Source organism: Oryx dammah, unplaced genomic scaffold (genome assembly GCF_014754425.2).
Source record: "Oryx dammah isolate SB20612 unplaced genomic scaffold, SCBI_Odam_1.1 HiC_scaffold_26, whole genome shotgun sequence".
NCBI classification, from domain to species: Eukaryota; Metazoa; Chordata; class Mammalia; order Artiodactyla; family Bovidae; genus Oryx; species Oryx dammah.
Window position 1 is genome coordinate 75,551,894 of NW_024070210.1, and position 16,542 is coordinate 75,568,435.

Genomic DNA, 16,542 nt, shown 5'->3' on the forward strand with positions numbered 1-16,542 from the left:
AGACATTGCGATATGTAAATATTTTAGTGCATCCCGCCCCTGGTAGTTCCACGCTAGGACGCACACGCACTACGGTTCCCGCCTTTAGATTGCGCTGGCGATTCCAGGGAGCGGACTGATGACGCCAGCGTTCGGACTCCATGGCAGCTCGACGGCGGGGGACTGCCGGCGGCAGAACGCGAGGTTCGGATTGAACTATGGGGGCAGAATACTGGGGGCGGGAGTTCAGAAAAGGAACTGTGCCCTCTACCACAGCCCTTCCTATTTCCATCGCTCCCTGAACCAGCGCTTGTTTTGATGCTGAACTTTGAAAATTTCGGTTGTCACAGCTTTTGGGGGTTACAGAATTGTGTCTGACGGCTTGTTGACCTGTTACAACTTAGTGCCACCACGGTTTTACATACCTAATACAAAACAGTTTAAAAAATTAAGTGCGGGGTGCACCACTATGTTATGTACCATTGAGCAAGGAAAAACGCTTCCAGTTAAAACGTGATTCGGAGCTTCTAAGTCATCCCTTGTAAAATGCATCCCAGTTTCAGAGATTATAAAATGCAGCTCTTAAAATTGACTTATGACAGACATAGCATACTCTGTGTATTGTGTTCTTAAATGTGTTGTCTTCCTCTAGATTTTTCGGTTAGGGTAACTGAAGTACAAAGAGATGAAATAACTTCTACACTGATTCTCCAGTTAGAAGAGACAGGGCACAGACTCCAGAGCACTCTATTAACCTATTTCATACCACCTTTAGTAGTTTGAGGATAGGTATTTGGAGGGTATCGGGGCACAAGTAAACAGAAAAGATAAGCAGTTTGAGACTGATGCCTGAGGCCATGAACTCACATGATCTGTGAGTTGCTTTTGTTTTGTTTGGCTAGAATAGCAGTTCAGAAACTCAGACTGTTTTCTGAGTGGTATGGCAGTTATTATTCCTTTGTAAATTTACAAAACCATCTCGATCTATTTCTTTAAAAAGATGTTTTTGCATAGTAGCATCACATTCAGTGTGTACTCATTCTATTGCTTCTTTGCCCATTCTTGCCTATTCTGAATGAAGCTGAAAGAGTTAATAATGGCAAAACAGTTGCAGAAGACCCTCCTCCTGCAAAGAAAATTCGAAAATGTCACAGGGTGAAAAGGGAGCCTGTGGCTGAAAGAAAGGCAGATAATGACAGGACTGAAGACAAGCAAGGTCAGCCCCCGACATACACCATGGAGAACGTGGACCAGCAAGAGGGTCCCTGGGAGGGCGGAGGGTGGGAGAGTATTTTGTTCTTTCAACTCTTATTTTTTCTTTCCTTGAAGATATAATTAACTTTCTATCTTTGGGGCATACATAAGACTAACCTAGTTTCTCAAAAGCTTTAGTTTCACATATTTTATTATAATAAACTGAGACTTGAGCAGATCAAGCTTGCTTGGGAAGGGCAGAGTGAATTGACAGGTTTCTATCTAACCATGGCAGCTACCTTTGTTTCCCGTATGAGTAGATGTAGTTCTTATCTGTCTTCCCTCAGAGTCTGTGAAGACCTTGCTGTTAAAGGGCAAAGCTCCAGTGGACCCAGAGTGCACAGCCAAGGTGGGGAAGGTAAGAGACTCCAACTAATTTCTCAAAGAACCATTGTTCTTATTGGGATTCTTGTCTGGAACATTGCTATTATCTATTTTAGGAATCCTCTCCAAAATTTTCTCCAAGGCTAAGAGATGGGGTTTGGGAGTACTAATCATGGTGTTTTCTAGCATGGTTAACTTATGGAGTTGTCATCAGCTTTCCACACCTCTTTCTCAATTAGAAAATTGTATCATTATCAGTGTTCTAATCAGAAACTGTGCACTGGTATGTCAGAATACAGAAGAAAGGCTTCCTTTGGAGCAGGTTTCCTTTACTGAGTTAGACTCATTTGTGTTTCTGTAATTACATAAAAGCAACATGTTTTCATTATAGGATTGACAGGTTATGTTTAGAAGAACATACTTTTGCATTTTTTCCCCTGGAAGATGCATGTTGGTAATGTGGGAGAGTGATAGTTTGGGGCATACAAAATTTAGAACCTCACCTATGATCTCATCAGGGCTGGGAATGTACAAATGTCAGTTTTTTCTTTCTTTCTAGGCCCATGTGTACTGTGAAGGAAATGATGTCTATGATGTCATGCTAAATCAGGTAAGGGAAGAAACTGAGAATTTCTTCCTGATAATTATTGATGACAGTGTCCCAAAGCCCAGATCTTTAATTCTGAAGTCCCTTATATTAGCCCCATAATCCCAAATACTCAACTCTAGTGCACTCTGCCTAATAGTGGAGTCTCTATAAGAAGCAGATCCTTCAGCAGATTTTTGTGTCTTTATTGAACCTATGAATCCACTGTTGCTATGATTTTGCACATTTCCTGTTAAGTTGTTGGTCTTTTTTCTTATGGGCTTTGAGGAACTTTATATAATGTGGAGGATAGTCCTTCATCTATCATATAAGTTGCTTATATTTTTTCTAAATTTTTCATTTTCCTTTTGATTTTCTTTATAGTATACTTTTTGCCCATATTGAAGTTTTAAATTTTTATGTAGTTAAATTTATTTTTTCTTTTTTAAATTTGTTTTTATTGAGGTAACATTGATTTTTTACATTCTATAAGTTTCACATGTAAAACATTAGATTTCTACTCTGTAGAAATACCTACTACAGGATGCTCACCACCAAAACTTTAGTTCCCATCCATCATCATACAGTTCTCCATGCCCATCAGAGATATGGGCCTCTAATTTCCTTTTTTTGTGTTGTCCTTGTCTGGTTGTGGTATCAGGATAATGTGGGCCTTGTAAAATGAGTTAGGAAGTATTTCCTCCTCTTCAATTTTTTGGAAGACTTTGAGGAGAAGTATTGAATCCTCTTTGACTGCTTAATAGAATTCACCTGGGAAGCTGTCTTGCCCTGGACTTTTGTTTGGGGAGGTTTTTTATTACTGCTTCAATCTCTCTACTAGAGTTTGGTCTGTTCACATTTTCTATCTCTTCATGATTTAGTCTTGGAACACTGTATGAGTCTAAGATTTGTCCATTTCTTCTAGGTTGTCCAGTTGTTAGAATGTAGATACTTATAATATTCTTCTATAATTCTTTGTGTTTCTGTGGTACCCATTCTTATTTCTCCTCTTTCGTCTCTGCCTTTATCAAAGTCTTACCTCTTTTTTTCTGAGGCCAACTAAAAGTTTGTCAATTTTATTTATCTTTTCAAACAGCCAGCTCTTAGTTTCATTGAGCTTTACTATTATCTTTTTAGTCTATTTCATTTATTTCTACTCTGATCTCTGTTATTTCCTTCCTTTTACTGACTTTGGGCTGCATTCATTCTTTCCTGGTTCCTTTAGGTGTGAGGTCCGATTGTTTATTTGAGATTTTCCTTGTTTCTTGAGGTAGGCCTGTATTGCTTTAAACTCCCCTCTTAGTGATTCTTTTCGCTGCGTCCCATAGATTCTGGCACGTCGTATTTTCACCTTCAGTATTTTTAATTTCTCCTTTGATTTCTTTGTTGACCTCATAGTTATTCAGTTGCATATTGTTTAGTAGCACATTGTTCAGTTTCCACATATTTGTGATTTTTCCAGCTTTCTTCTTGTTGATTTCTACATCATTGTAGAAGTTTCATGCCATGTTATCAGAAAAGACTTTTGATAAAATTTCAGTCTTCCTAAGTGTATTGAGACTTGTTTTGTATCTCAACATATTTTTTGAGAAAGTTCCATATGCACTTGAGAAGAATGTTTATTCTGCTGCACTTGGATGAGATGTTCTGTACAAATCTATGAAACATCTCATCTAACGTTTCATTTAAGGCTGCTGTTTCCTTGCTGACTTTCTATCTGGATGATCTATCCATTGATGTAATTTGGGTGTTAAAAGTCCCCAACTATTATTGTGTTGCTGTCAGTTTCTTCCTTTAGGTCTGTTAATATTTGTTTTATATATTTTGGTGCTCCAGAGTTGCATGTGCTTATATTGAAAAATGTCTTCTTAATGAATTGTTCCTTTTATCACTATATAATGTCCATCTTTGTCTCTTGTTACCTTTTTCTTTTTTTTTAATTTATTTATTTGGCTGCACCAGGTCTTAGTTGCAGCACTTCCATCTTCATTGCAGCACATGGGCTCTTTAGTTGTGACATTCGGGATCTAGTTCGCTGACAAGGGATCAAACCCAAGCCTCCTGCACTGAGATCTCGGAGTCTTAGCCACTGGACCACCAGAAAAATCCCACTGTTACCTTTTTTTCTTATATCTATTTTGTCTGATAGATAAAATAGGCCTTTTAGGGCTTCCCTGATAGCTCAGTTGGTAAAGAATCCGCCTGCAATGCAGGAGACCACGGTTTGATTCCTGGGTCGGGAAGATCCACAGGAGAAAGGATAAGCTACCCACTCCAGTATTCTTGGGCTTCCTTTGTGGCTCAGCTGGTAAAGAATCTGCGTGCAATGCAGAAGACCTGGCCTCAATCCCTGGGTTGGGAAGATCCCTCGAAGAAGGAGAAGGCTACCCACTCCAATATTGTGGCCTGGAGAATTCCATGGACTGTATATGTATAGTCTATGGGGTGACAAAGAGTCGGACTCGACCGAGCACCTTTCGCTTTCACTTTGTTTAAAAGGAGTGTTAATTACACTCACTTTCTTTTGGCTGCCATTTGCTTGGAGTATCATCTTTCATCCCTTCACTCTGAGCCTATGTTTTTCTTTAGGGCTAAGGTAAGTCACCTGGAGGCAGCATATAGTTAGATCTTATTTATTAATCCATCCAGCCACTCTGTGTCTTTTGATTGGTGAACCATTTACATTTAGGATGATTATTGATAAATGAAGACTTATTGTTGCCATTTCATCTTTTGTTTTCTGGTTGTTTGATATCGCCATTTTTTCTTTTTCCTTGTGTTTCTATTTTCCAGCTTGGTTTGGTGGTTTTCTGTGACATTTTTCTCAGTTTCCTTTTTTTTTTTTTTTTTTACTGTTTAGTATCTCTGCTCTAAATTATGTTTTGTGGTTACCATGAGGTTTGTATAAACATCTCTTAGATAAAATAGTCCTTTTTCTGCTGACACCATCTTACCTTCATTTGAGTATACAGGTTCCATCCTCTTCCCCTTCTATGTTTTTGTCTCAAATTATTCCTTTTTATGTTGTGAGTTTCTTTTTTTTTTTAAGTGAAGGATAATTGCTTTACATAATTTTGTTTATTTCTGCCAGACATCATTATGTTGTGAGTTTCTTACCAAATTGAAGTAGTTATAGTTGTTTTTTCTGTTTTTTTTTTTCCCCTTTAACCTTTATGCTATAATAAACTGTTTAAAATCTATTGCGATAAGGTTGCAGTTTTCTGATTCTGTTTATCACCTTACTCAAAGATTTGTGTACTTTTGCTCTTTTGTTACAGATAGAAGAGCTCCTTTCAACATTTCTTGTAAGGCAGGTGTAGTGGTGATAAACTCTCTCAACTTTTGTCTGGGAAAGCTTTTTTTCTCCTTCATCTCTCAATGATGACTTTGGTGGATAGAGTATTCTTGGCTGATAGCTTTTATCTGTCAGTATTTTGAGTGTCATTCCAGTCATTCTTGACCTGTAGAGTTTCTTCTGAGAGATCTGCATATAGCCTAATGGGGATTTCTTTGTAGGTGAGCATCCTTTTTTTTTTCCCCTGGCAGTCTTTAAAATTCCTATTTTATCATTGACTTTTGACAGTTTTAATATAACGTGTCCTGGAGAAGATTTTTTTGTATTGAGGCAATTAGGTATTCTGGTAGCTTCATAGAGTGGTACACCAGTTTTCTTCTCTAGGTTTGGGAAGTTCTCAGCTATTATTTCTTTAGATAAACTCTCTGCTCCCTTCTCCCTCTCTTCTTCTTCTGAAATACCATTAACTAATGTCACCCTTCTTAAAAGAGTCAGATAGTTCTTATAGAATTTCCTCTTTCTTTTTTTACATCTTAATTCTCTTTCCTAATCTACCTGTGTCTTTTCTAGATTTCTGTATTTGAGCTCACTTATTCTGTCTTTTATATGGTCTTCCCTGTTTCCAGTGCTTTCTAACACATTGTCTTGTTTATTGAGTTCTTCAGCTCCAAAATTTCTGCTTGGTTTTTTACAGAGTTTTAATCTCTTCAGTAAAGCATTCCTTCTGGTCATTAATGAACTCACTAAACTGCCTTTCTGCGTTTTCTTGTAGCTCACTGAGTTTCTTCATGACAGCTATTTCGTATTCTGTATCTTTAGATCACAATATCCCGTGACTTTGTTTCGTTTCTGGAAAATTGTCATTTTATTTTCGCGATACACTGTAACTATTCCTAGTGTTTGATGAGGTGTTCTTCTGCCAGTGCATTTGAAGTAATGAACACCTTTGTTCTTTAGGTAAAGCTTTTTTTTAAATCTTAATTTTTAAGGATTCAATAGGTTAGAAATTAGAGAGCTTTCCTTTGTTTTCCAGTAGGTGGCGCTCTAGCACAAGTTTTTGGTTTCTCTTATCTGATCTGCCCCTAGTTATATTTGAGAGCACTTTCCACCCTCTGCCACCTCTGTCAGAGGGATCACCTGGTGCCCGCCTTATCACAGTTGTGCCTCCAAGGCTGTTGGTGCTTCGCTGCTGCTACTGTCACTGGCATCACCGCCTGGAGCACCAGGGTGGTAGGAGCTTCCATGCATCTGGAATCTCCTAAGTCATAGGCTCCACCTCAGGAGGAAGGGGAGCGAGAAGCCAGATTGCCTCACCAGTGCCTCTGGGATCTCTGGTGTTGCTGCTTTCAGCCAGGAGCTGCCAGGGAGGGTGAAGGTGAAGGAGCCAGTCATGGGCCCTCCATGGCTCCCATCACTGGTGCCACTGCAGCCAAGAGGCCAGAGTTGTGTGCACCGCGTCACCTGCTGCTGCCGGGTTCCCTGGCGGGACGGGATTGCAGGCAGCGCCTCCACTCCTCCCCTGGTTCCACCTCCTCTGTTCCCGTCCACCCGCCTTTAGATGTACAGATGTGTGCAGTTTTCTGGTGTGTGGGCACCTTTGCTGAGCTGTGGATTTTTTACTTTCATAGACTGAAGGGGAGAGATGAAGGGAGCATTTTTTTCTTCATCATGCCACTGACCTCCATTTTTTTTCTTCTCTGTCTTTTCCTCTTTGCTTATTTTTGTTGTTTTGGATAGATACATGCTTGGTATTTCCTGACTATGTCTTCATATTTGAATTTATTGATCTATCATATATACTTCTAACAGCTACATTGAATTCCTGTTACCATTTTTTTTCCTAAACTATCATGAGCAGATAGAAAAGGTCTTAAGGCCTTTTTGTTCTTCCATTCAGCGAATTTATAATGTGAGCAGGCAAGAGGTAGAACAAGTAACAGGCTTAACAAAGCAGAGTGACTGGGTAACCAGGACCCGGCTGTATAGCCCAAGCTCCCGTTCCCCGTCATGGACTGCCCCCTCTCTTCACTGGAGTAGGTTACTCACAGGAGACCTTTTTAGACACTGGTCATGTCTTCTCTGAATGTCTCCTGCTCATGTTAGGTATGGGGTAGGCGTGGCACTGGTTTCTGCCTGTCCTTTGTCCCCTCCTAACATTGTCCTACTCTCAGCTCGTGGTCAGATTGTTTCAGGTGACAAGCCAAACCTGTAAATAGTACTGCTAAAGAATAAGTTGTCCAAACAAACAAGCATAATGGTTACAGATCTTAGGGGCATCAAAATTGTTTTCATTTGGAAAATAATGACTGCAAGTGGATTGGGAGCTGAAAAACACATACAGCCTCTGTAATATCTATGGAGGGAGGTGAGGCAGGAAGAAACGGAAGGAGCCAATCAATATAGGATATTTGAGGTTGGGTAGAGGTTTTAGGCCGGAGAAGGTGATGGCACCCCACTCCAGTACTCTTGCCTGGAAAATTCCATGGACGGAGGAGCCTGGTAGGCTGCAGTCCATGGGGTCACGAAGAGTCGGACACGACTGAGCGACTTCCCTTTCACTTTTCACTTTGATGCATTGGAGAAGGAAATGGCAACCCACTCCAGTGTTCTTGCCTGGAGAATCCCAGGGATGGGGGAATCTGGTGGGCTTCTGTCTATGGGGTCGCACAGAGTCGGACATGACTGAAGCGACTTAGCAGCAGCAGCAGAGGTTTTAGAAAGCTTCCAGCCTTTAATTCCTAGGAATTCAAAGTATAATATAGAAACCCTTTTCTTCTTTTATCATATCCTTAATCTTAACTGAACCTGATTTTCTTGTCCCTTGCTGTCCTTTCCTCATGGCAATTACTGTAACCTTTGACCAAGAGTCATTGGTTTATGTGGCTTCCATTTGCAAACCTGTCCTTTTATGTTCATATTTCTCATACCATAGACCAATCTCCAGTTCAACAACAACAAGTATTACCTGATTCAGCTGTTAGAAGATGATGCCCAGAGAAACTTCAGTGTTTGGATGAGATGGGGCCGAGGTAATTGCTTTTATTATGGATTTTCTGAGTTGTTATTTAGAAAGCCAGAAGCAGTTTAGTGAGTAGCCGAAGGTTTCTCTGGGATTCAGTTGGTGTAGTGGAGTTTCTATAACCTGAGAGGGGCTTAGGAATCAAATTGTGCTGCCCGAAATTGGGGCATGGCAGGCATCCTCATTAGCACTGGAAAAACTAAGAGCACCCTGTTAAGGCTGAGAACTCTGCTGCGATTGGGCTGCAAGTGCTGCCAGAGGCAACGGGGTCGGTTCCCTAAGCTCTTTCATCTTTTCCTTCTTTCCTTCTTGCCCGTTTGTCAGATGCTAAGTGGAGAGACCTTAGAGATCTGGCTTGTTACTATCAGAGAACTCTTCTTGGGTTGAGGGGGCAGGGAACCACCTTACATGTGGCATTTACTTTGCAGTTGGGAAGACAGGGCAGCACAGCTTGGTGGCTTGTTCCAGGGACCTCAACAAGGCCAAGGAAATCTTTCAAAAGAAGTGAGTGCTAAGAAATGAGTTACAAAATAATATTTTTCATCTTCTTGAATATATCGTCTTTAGGAATTTCATAATAAGTGTGAGTTGACTTAAATGATAATGTCTTTCCACTGTAAGATCTTTCCACTGGAACACCAAACTGATCTTTAGATGGTGATTAAATCACTTGGAACCAGAAATTGACTAAAATCAGAAGCTAACATATTCAGCACATGACCAACAATTTAGGAAATTTGGGGAGAATGAGATAAGACTATTCAGCTCCGATTTTAAAACGTATGGGCCTTCCTTGGTGGTCCAGTGGCTACGACTCCATACTCCCAGTGCAGGGCGCCCTAGTTTGATCCCTGGTCAGGGAACGAGATCCCACAGGCCACAACCAAGAGTTCACATGCCAAAACTAAAGGTCCCACATGCAGCAACCCAGCACAGCCAAGTAAATAAATGAAAAATTTTTTAATTGTTTTACTGCTGCTGCTGCTAAGTCGCTTCAGTCGTGTCTGACTCTGTGTGACCCCAGAGACGGCAGCCCACCAGGCTCCCCCATCCCTGGGATTCGCCAGGCAAGAACACTGGAGTGAGTTGCCATTTCCTTCTCCAATGCATGAAAGTGAAAAGTGAAAGTGAAGTCACTCAGTCATGTCCGATTCATCGTGACCCCATGGACTGCAGCCTAGCAGACTCCTCCGTCCATGGGATTCATGAAAAAGTTTCTGGAGTCCCTGGGAATGTTTCTTTAAGAGAAAAGGATTGGATAGTAATATTTTGTCTTAAATCTCAATGACTTTAGTGATGATTGGAACCTTTAGGAAAAGTTCAACGACCTTTTCTACCACTTTTTGTTCCCTTTTTCTCTAGAGCTTTTCTGTCGATTCAGGGTCCTAATTTAGAATCCAGATTTATGGAATATTGATGGTGTAAGAAATAAAAAAGTTTTAGAGAAATTCTTAGGAAAAAGCCCATCCCTAGTAGTAGACGCTTATTTGTAAGATTGTCTCATCAACTTGAACTCTACAGATTCCTTGACAAAACAAAAAATAATTGGGAGGACCGTGAGAAGTTTGAGAAGATGCCTGGAAAATATGATATGCTACAGATGGACTATGCTAGCAGCACACAGGTAAACTCTGTATGTTTAGGGAAAACCCTTTCCTCTTAACCAGAGTGAAGTCTAGTAGAGTGGCTTGGATGAGGTCCTAGTCTCTATTATTTACTAAAGTCCTTATAGAATCTTAGGTCCTAAAACAAACAAAAAAAAGCTTTGTTTTTTGTTTATTTTAATTTTGAATGCTGAGGTACAACCAAGATGCTTTCCTAAAAGGATCTTTCCTGAAAACTGTTACAAATTTTTCAAATTGGAAAAATGGAAAAACCAATCTTTTTAAGGTGAGATTTGAGAAGTGAAGAGAAATTAAAAAGCCTCTTGATGAAAGTGAAAGAGGAGAGTAAAAAAGTTGGCTTAAAGCTCAACATTCAGAAAACAAAGATCATGGCATCCGGTCCCATCACTTCATGGGAAATAGATGGGGAAACAGTGTCAGACTTTATTTTTTGGGCCCCAAAATCACTGTAGATGGTGACTGCAGCCATGAAATTAAAAGACACTTACTCCTTGGAAGAAAAGTTATGACCAACCTAGATAGCATATTCAAAAGCAGAGACATTACTTTGCCGACTAAGGTCCGTCTAGTCAAGGCTATGGTTTTTCCAATAGTCATGTATGGATGTGAGAGTTGGACTATGAAGAAGGCTGAGCACCGAAGAATTGATGCTTTTGAACTGTGGTGTTGGAGAAGACTTGAGAGTCCCTTGGACTGCAAGGAGATCCAACCAGTCCATTCTGAAAGGAGATCAGCCCTGGGATTTCTTTGGAAGGAATGATGCTAAAGCTGAAACTCCAGTACTTCAGCCACCTCATGGGAAGAGTTGACTCATTGGAAAAGACTCTGATGCTGGGAGGGATTGAGGGCAGGAACAGAAGGGGACGACAGAGGATGAGATGGCTGGATGGCATCACTGACTTGATGGACTTGAATCTGAGTGAACTCCGGGAGTTGGTGATGGACAGGGAGGCCTGGCGTGCTGCAATTCATGGGGTCGCAAAGAGTCGGACACAACTGAGCGACTGAACTGAACTCAACTGAGCTGTCTTTACAAACTTAATGTCATCATATTAGGAGGATCTTGTAGATGTATTCTGAGTGTTTAACTACGGGAAGCAGAAGTAAGACTAGAAGGTGGAAGTCACACTGAGTATTCTAACTAGGTTTATAATGGGATGGGCCTACTTTCTTTTTTTTTTTTTAAGCTAATCATTAGCTTTTATATATATATATATACATATATATATGTATATATATATATATATATTTTTTTTTTTACTTTACAATATTGTATTGGTGTTGCCATACATTGACATGAATCCGCCACGGGTGTACATGAGTTCCCAATCCTGAACCCCCCTCCCACCACCCTCCCCATATCATCTCTCTGGGTCATCCCAGTGCACCAAGTAAAAGCTGGTGTTCATCTGCCAGGAATATTGTATAGCCAGTCCTTGCAAGGAACATATAATAAATCTTTTCAGATTCTATGATTTTTTTCCTTTTTTTTTTTCTTTTGAGCTACAGAATGAAGAGGAAGCAAAGAAAGAGGAATCTCTTAAATCCCCCTTGAAACTAGAGTCACAGCTAGATCTTCGTGTACAGGAGCTGATAAAGTTGATCTGTAATGTCCAGGCCATGGAAGAGATGATGGTAGAAATGAAATATGATACCAAGAAAGCTCCACTTGGTAGGGCTTCAGATTCTATCCTACATGGTCACTCCATATTCCTAGTTCATTTAACAGGATATTTTATCACCATCATGATTTAAAGCTTGCTGATATTACTGAGTAAAGGAAGAGAGAATTGGGGTGAGAAGTTGTATGGTGGGGAGGAGAGCAATTTTGAAAGTTGAAAGGTGAGAATCTTTGTTGGGCAGGGTCATAAATACAGTTTCCAGGATGGACCTGTAATTGTGGAGTCTGATCTCTCTCTGGGTCTGCAGGGAAGCTGACGGTGGCACAAATCAAGGCAGGTTACCAGTCTCTTAAGAAGATTGAGGATTGTATTCGGGCTGGCCAGCATGGACGAGCTCTCATCGAAGCATGCAATGAATTCTACACCCGAATCCCACATGACTTTGGGTATTCCCTGTGCTGTTACTTCACTTTGGTATTCTGCCCAACAACATCCCCTACGTCACTCAGCAGGAACTACCATCTTTTTAATTTGTCATTTCCAAGGAAATGATCATCTTGAATAGATACAGAGCCAACATAATTTATAAATAACCTGTTTAATCAATTTACGAGTATGGGATGCAATCTCCTGCCTTGATCTACAGCCGTATTCTCTGACCAAGCGGAAGTTACCAACTCTAGGGAGGGTGGGTCTAGCCATCCAACCAGCATGTAAAACACCTTCAGGCATATCACCCAGGTCTGTAAGGTGACTAACACACCAACATTTCTGTGAACTCAAATGATATTAGGTTTATAAAATATATTTTATCTTCGTTGGTTCTGCATTCTGTAGCTTACTTAATTTTATTCCTCTGTTGCTTTATAGAGGCCTGTGACCTAGAGATAACCCTGAGTGGTCAACAGGTACATTTCTACCTGTGTATTTCTAGATAGGACTTCATCCAAACTGTTCCTTATTGATGTTGGTACATGTCACAGGTCAAAGTCTATGTAGTTTGTTTTATCCTACTCAGAATATATACATAATATCTCTTCATGTATTTGAAAGCTAAAAATCTCATACAGATCTCTTTCAAATGGAAAACTGCTGTTCTTATACCTGTTTTCTAAAAGACCTATATTTATCTGTGTTTTGGTCATATGCCTTTTGGCCACACCTCAGAGAATTAATTATTGGCTATATCTCTGCCCTTAGACTCCGTACCCCTCCATTAATCCGGACAGAGAAAGAACTGTCAGATAAAGTACAACTACTGGAGGTGAGATACGTGTAGATTGGGAAGTATTAAATCCCTTGTCCCAGGTTTCTCCCACATTGATTCTCTGTCTCATCTTGTCAGGCTTTGGGAGACATTGAAATTGCAATTAAGCTGGTGAAGACAGAACTGCAAAGCCCAGAACACCCATTGGACCAACACTATAGAAAGCTAAAGTGTGCCTTGCACCCTTTAGACCATGAGAGTTATGAGTTCAAAGTAAGAAAAATGATCATTTATTTTTACCATTAAGATCCACCCTCCCCATGCCACTGTTCTCTGACTGCATCTGGTTAAGAGAAAACTTTAGGGCAGAATTTCTATTTACTAAGAATTAGGAAGGTAAGACTCTTTCTGGCTGCCCTTGTGAGACCACTTAGGCCAATTTATACGAGAAGCTCAAGGTTCTTCGGTTCAGCCTGGTCTCTTATAGAGTCCACGTCAACCTTATCTTTCATTCTTTTTCACAGGTGATTTCCCAGTACCTACAGTCTACGCATGCTCCCACGCACAGTGACTATACCATGACCTTGCTGGATGTCTTTGAAGTTGAGAAGGAGGGTGAAAAAGAAGCCTTCAGAGAGGACCTTCATAACAGGTCTCCGTTTAACTTTGGGTTTGGGAAGACAGTCCCTTGCCTGAAGTGCAGTTAGGGAACTCATAAAGAAAGATAACCCAGACAGCTGTTGGCTTTTTGATGCCTATGGCCTGTGTCTGTAGGAGAGCAAGAGAGAGTACAGTAATGCTGGCTTTTCCTTAGGATGCTGCTCTGGCACGGCTCCAGGCTGAGTAACTGGGTAGGAATCCTAAGCCATGGGCTTCGAATCGCCCCACCTGAGGCTCCCATCACAGGCTACATGGTGAGTAGAAATTGGAACCCTTTTTTTCTTCTAGATTAGGATTAAGTGGTGACATTCCTGAGAATTAAACCAGCTCACTCATAACCCTGGCATTTACTGTGACCCTCCTTTCTTAAATTCCTAAAGATATCTCACCTTCCCCCCAGAAAACAGATTTATGGATGCTTCTGCCTCCTCTTGGAAGAGAATTGGGAGAGGAAATGGAAAAGGGCTTTATTGTGTTTAAGATACCAGAACACAGGGTAGAGCCGTGAGCCTTTCTTGTAACACACTGGGTTAGGCAGTTGACCTTGTTGTTTATTTATATATTTCAGTTCGGAAAAGGAATCTACTTTGCTGACATGTCTTCCAAGAGTGCCAATTACTGCTTTGCCACTCGCCTAAAGGATATTGGGCTGCTGCTCTTATCAGAGGTAAGGCAGGAACACATCTATGATCTCTAGTTAATTATTAGTTCCTATTTTTCCAGAAAAAGGACTGACCACAGAACCAAGAGGTTCGTCTGGGAGAACTTGAGAGGGAAGCCAAACACAGTTTGCATTGTGTTCAGTTCTTCTGCTGGAATAGGAGAAGAAAATACTGATGGGTTTTTCCGTTTGGCTTTAGAGGATGTGGTCACTTAAAGATGTTTCGCTTTGCAGGTAGCTCTGGGTCAGTGTAATGAGCTACTCGGAGCCAATCCAGAGGCAGAAGAATTACTTCAAGGCAAACACAGCACCAAGGGGCTAGGCAAGATGGCTCCCAGTCCTGCGTGTGCCATCACCTTGTAAGTACTCGGAGGCTGGAGGGCCAGAAAACTCCTTTTGGCCAGATAAGCCTCCACTTTCTCTGTTCCAGCTTTTGAACCAGAGGCAAATGTTCACACACTGTCCTCCATTTGGCAGGAATGGGAGTACAGTGCCATTAGGACCAGCAAGTGACACAGGAATTCTGAATCCGGAGGGTTACACCCTCAACTACAATGAATTCATCGTCTATAACCCCAACCAGGTCCGTATGCGATACCTTCTAAAGGTTCAGTTTAATTTCCTGCAGCTGTGGTGACTGTTGATATTAAAATATGATAAACCAGAGAAGATATGACCTTCAAGCAAGAAACAGGCAATGTTGTACTTTTGATTTTTCTCATATTTTCTGTAATAAAGATAGTACAAGTCTATCACTGGCTTCTTGGGGCTTTACTTCTGCAAGCACATGTTTCTTCTGATGTTAGTAGACAGAAAGTATAGCTTCTCTACATATCCTGCAGCTAGCTGCAGGTTACTCAGGATTCTGTTCTTTCACAGAATAGCCTCCTCTGTGCAATGAGGGAGACAAATGGAGATTAAAGCTTTTCCTCATTTAACAGTTTTTCTGCAAACTAGAGTTTGTTGGGTAATATTATAGGAAGGGTAGAGGCAGCAAAGGCTGACTTGTTTCCCATGCAAATCTTCTCACTTGCCTTTTTCCCATTTACCATGTGCAGACCCGGTCTCCCACCACTTGGCATCCTAGATCTCAGCAGATGTCCAAAATTTGGGAAGTATCTGGGGCACTGTCACTAAGCCTAAATAGATCTCAGGGAGCAAGAGAGAGAAGTAGAATGATTTTGATGTACCTCCCATCTAAGAAGTACCAAAGTCAAGTCCAAAGGCTTCGTAACTATTTGTAAGCACATGCAACACAGATAAACACACACATCTAACATACTTCCGGTAACAGTGACGGTTATTTAAATGAAAACATAGCTTGTAACTTTTTAGAGACCAGATTACCAATATCTATCAAAAATTTTAAATATACACACCCTTTGACCTAAATTACAGATACACATATTTACATAGATGATGTTACTGCAGAATTGTTATATACAAAAAGCCATAAAAAAGGAACTGGTTAAGTGTATTCTCTCTTTAAGAAAACACAGGTGGAAATCTTGTGACCTTGGACTAGGCAATAGTTTCTGAAGATAGGACATCAACAGCACCTAACCAAAGAAAATAATAGTCTTCACAAAATTTGAAAATTTTATCAATAGATAACAAATATCATTTCTAGGAATATGTGTCTCTTCTATGATTTATATTATCATAGGTCTCTTGATTCTGACATACTGTTTCCTCCCAGAGTTGAAGCTTTTGTTAATCACAGGACAGTGTCAAGAAAGTGAAACGACAACCAAAAATAGGAGAAAATATTGGCAAGTCATAATCTGATGAGGATCTAGTATCCAGAATATATAAAAAATTAAAATTCAGCAATAAAAAGATAACTCAGTTAAAAATCAGAATGTGAAGAGAAATTTCTCCAAAGAAGAAACAACAAATGCCCAATAACACACACTTGAAAAGATGCTCAACATTATTAAACATTAAGGAAACAAAACCATGAGATACCACTTGACAAACACTAGAAGGGCTACAATAAAAATGACCAACACTAACAAGCAGTGGTGAAGATGTACACCAATTAGAGTCCTCACATGTTACTGGTGAGAATGTAAAATAGCACAGCTGCTTTGGAGAATATTTTGGCAGTTCCTCAAATAGTTAAACATATAGTTACCATGTGATCTACTATTTCCAATCCTGAGTATATAACTAAGAATTAAAAAGAAACATTTATACAGAAACTTGCACATGACTGTTGATAGCAACATAGTAATAGCCAAAAAGTGGAAATAACCAGAATGTCTATCCATTGATGAGTGGTTGAACACCGTATGGTTTATCTATACA

The 16,542-nt window shown here is 40.3% G+C and overlaps 1 protein-coding gene across 1 annotated transcript; it reads left to right on the forward strand.

Moving 5' to 3' along the window:
* The first annotated feature begins 50 nt into the window (after nt 1-50).
* On the forward strand, nt 51-15,006 carry PARP2 (poly(ADP-ribose) polymerase 2). Its single transcript, XM_040227062.1, has 16 exons — nt 51-183; nt 1,061-1,195; nt 1,521-1,591; nt 2,117-2,167; nt 8,371-8,467; nt 8,886-8,961; nt 9,979-10,081; nt 11,592-11,754; nt 12,012-12,150; nt 12,905-12,968; nt 13,050-13,184; nt 13,436-13,563; nt 13,726-13,825; nt 14,140-14,238; nt 14,467-14,591; nt 14,710-15,006. The coding sequence occupies exons 1-16, from the start codon at nt 141-143 to the stop codon at nt 14,867-14,869; spliced, it is 1,689 nt and encodes a 562-aa protein (XP_040082996.1). The 5' UTR covers nt 51-140; the 3' UTR covers nt 14,870-15,006.
* The last annotated feature ends 1,536 nt before the right edge of the window (nt 15,007-16,542 follow it).

Bases quoted from the DNA above. Each gene is read 5' to 3' on its own strand.
- PARP2 (XM_040227062.1), top strand. From the start codon at position 141: ATGGCAGCTCGACGGCGGGGGACTGCCGGCGGCAGAACGCGAG. The intron at 8,468-8,885 runs GTAATTGCTTTT...TTTACTTTGCAG, and splicing joins TTGGATGAGATGGGGCCGAG to TTGGGAAGACAGGGCAGCAC. The intron at 14,239-14,466 runs GTAAGGCAGGAA...TTCGCTTTGCAG, and splicing joins GGCTGCTGCTCTTATCAGAG to GTAGCTCTGGGTCAGTGTAA.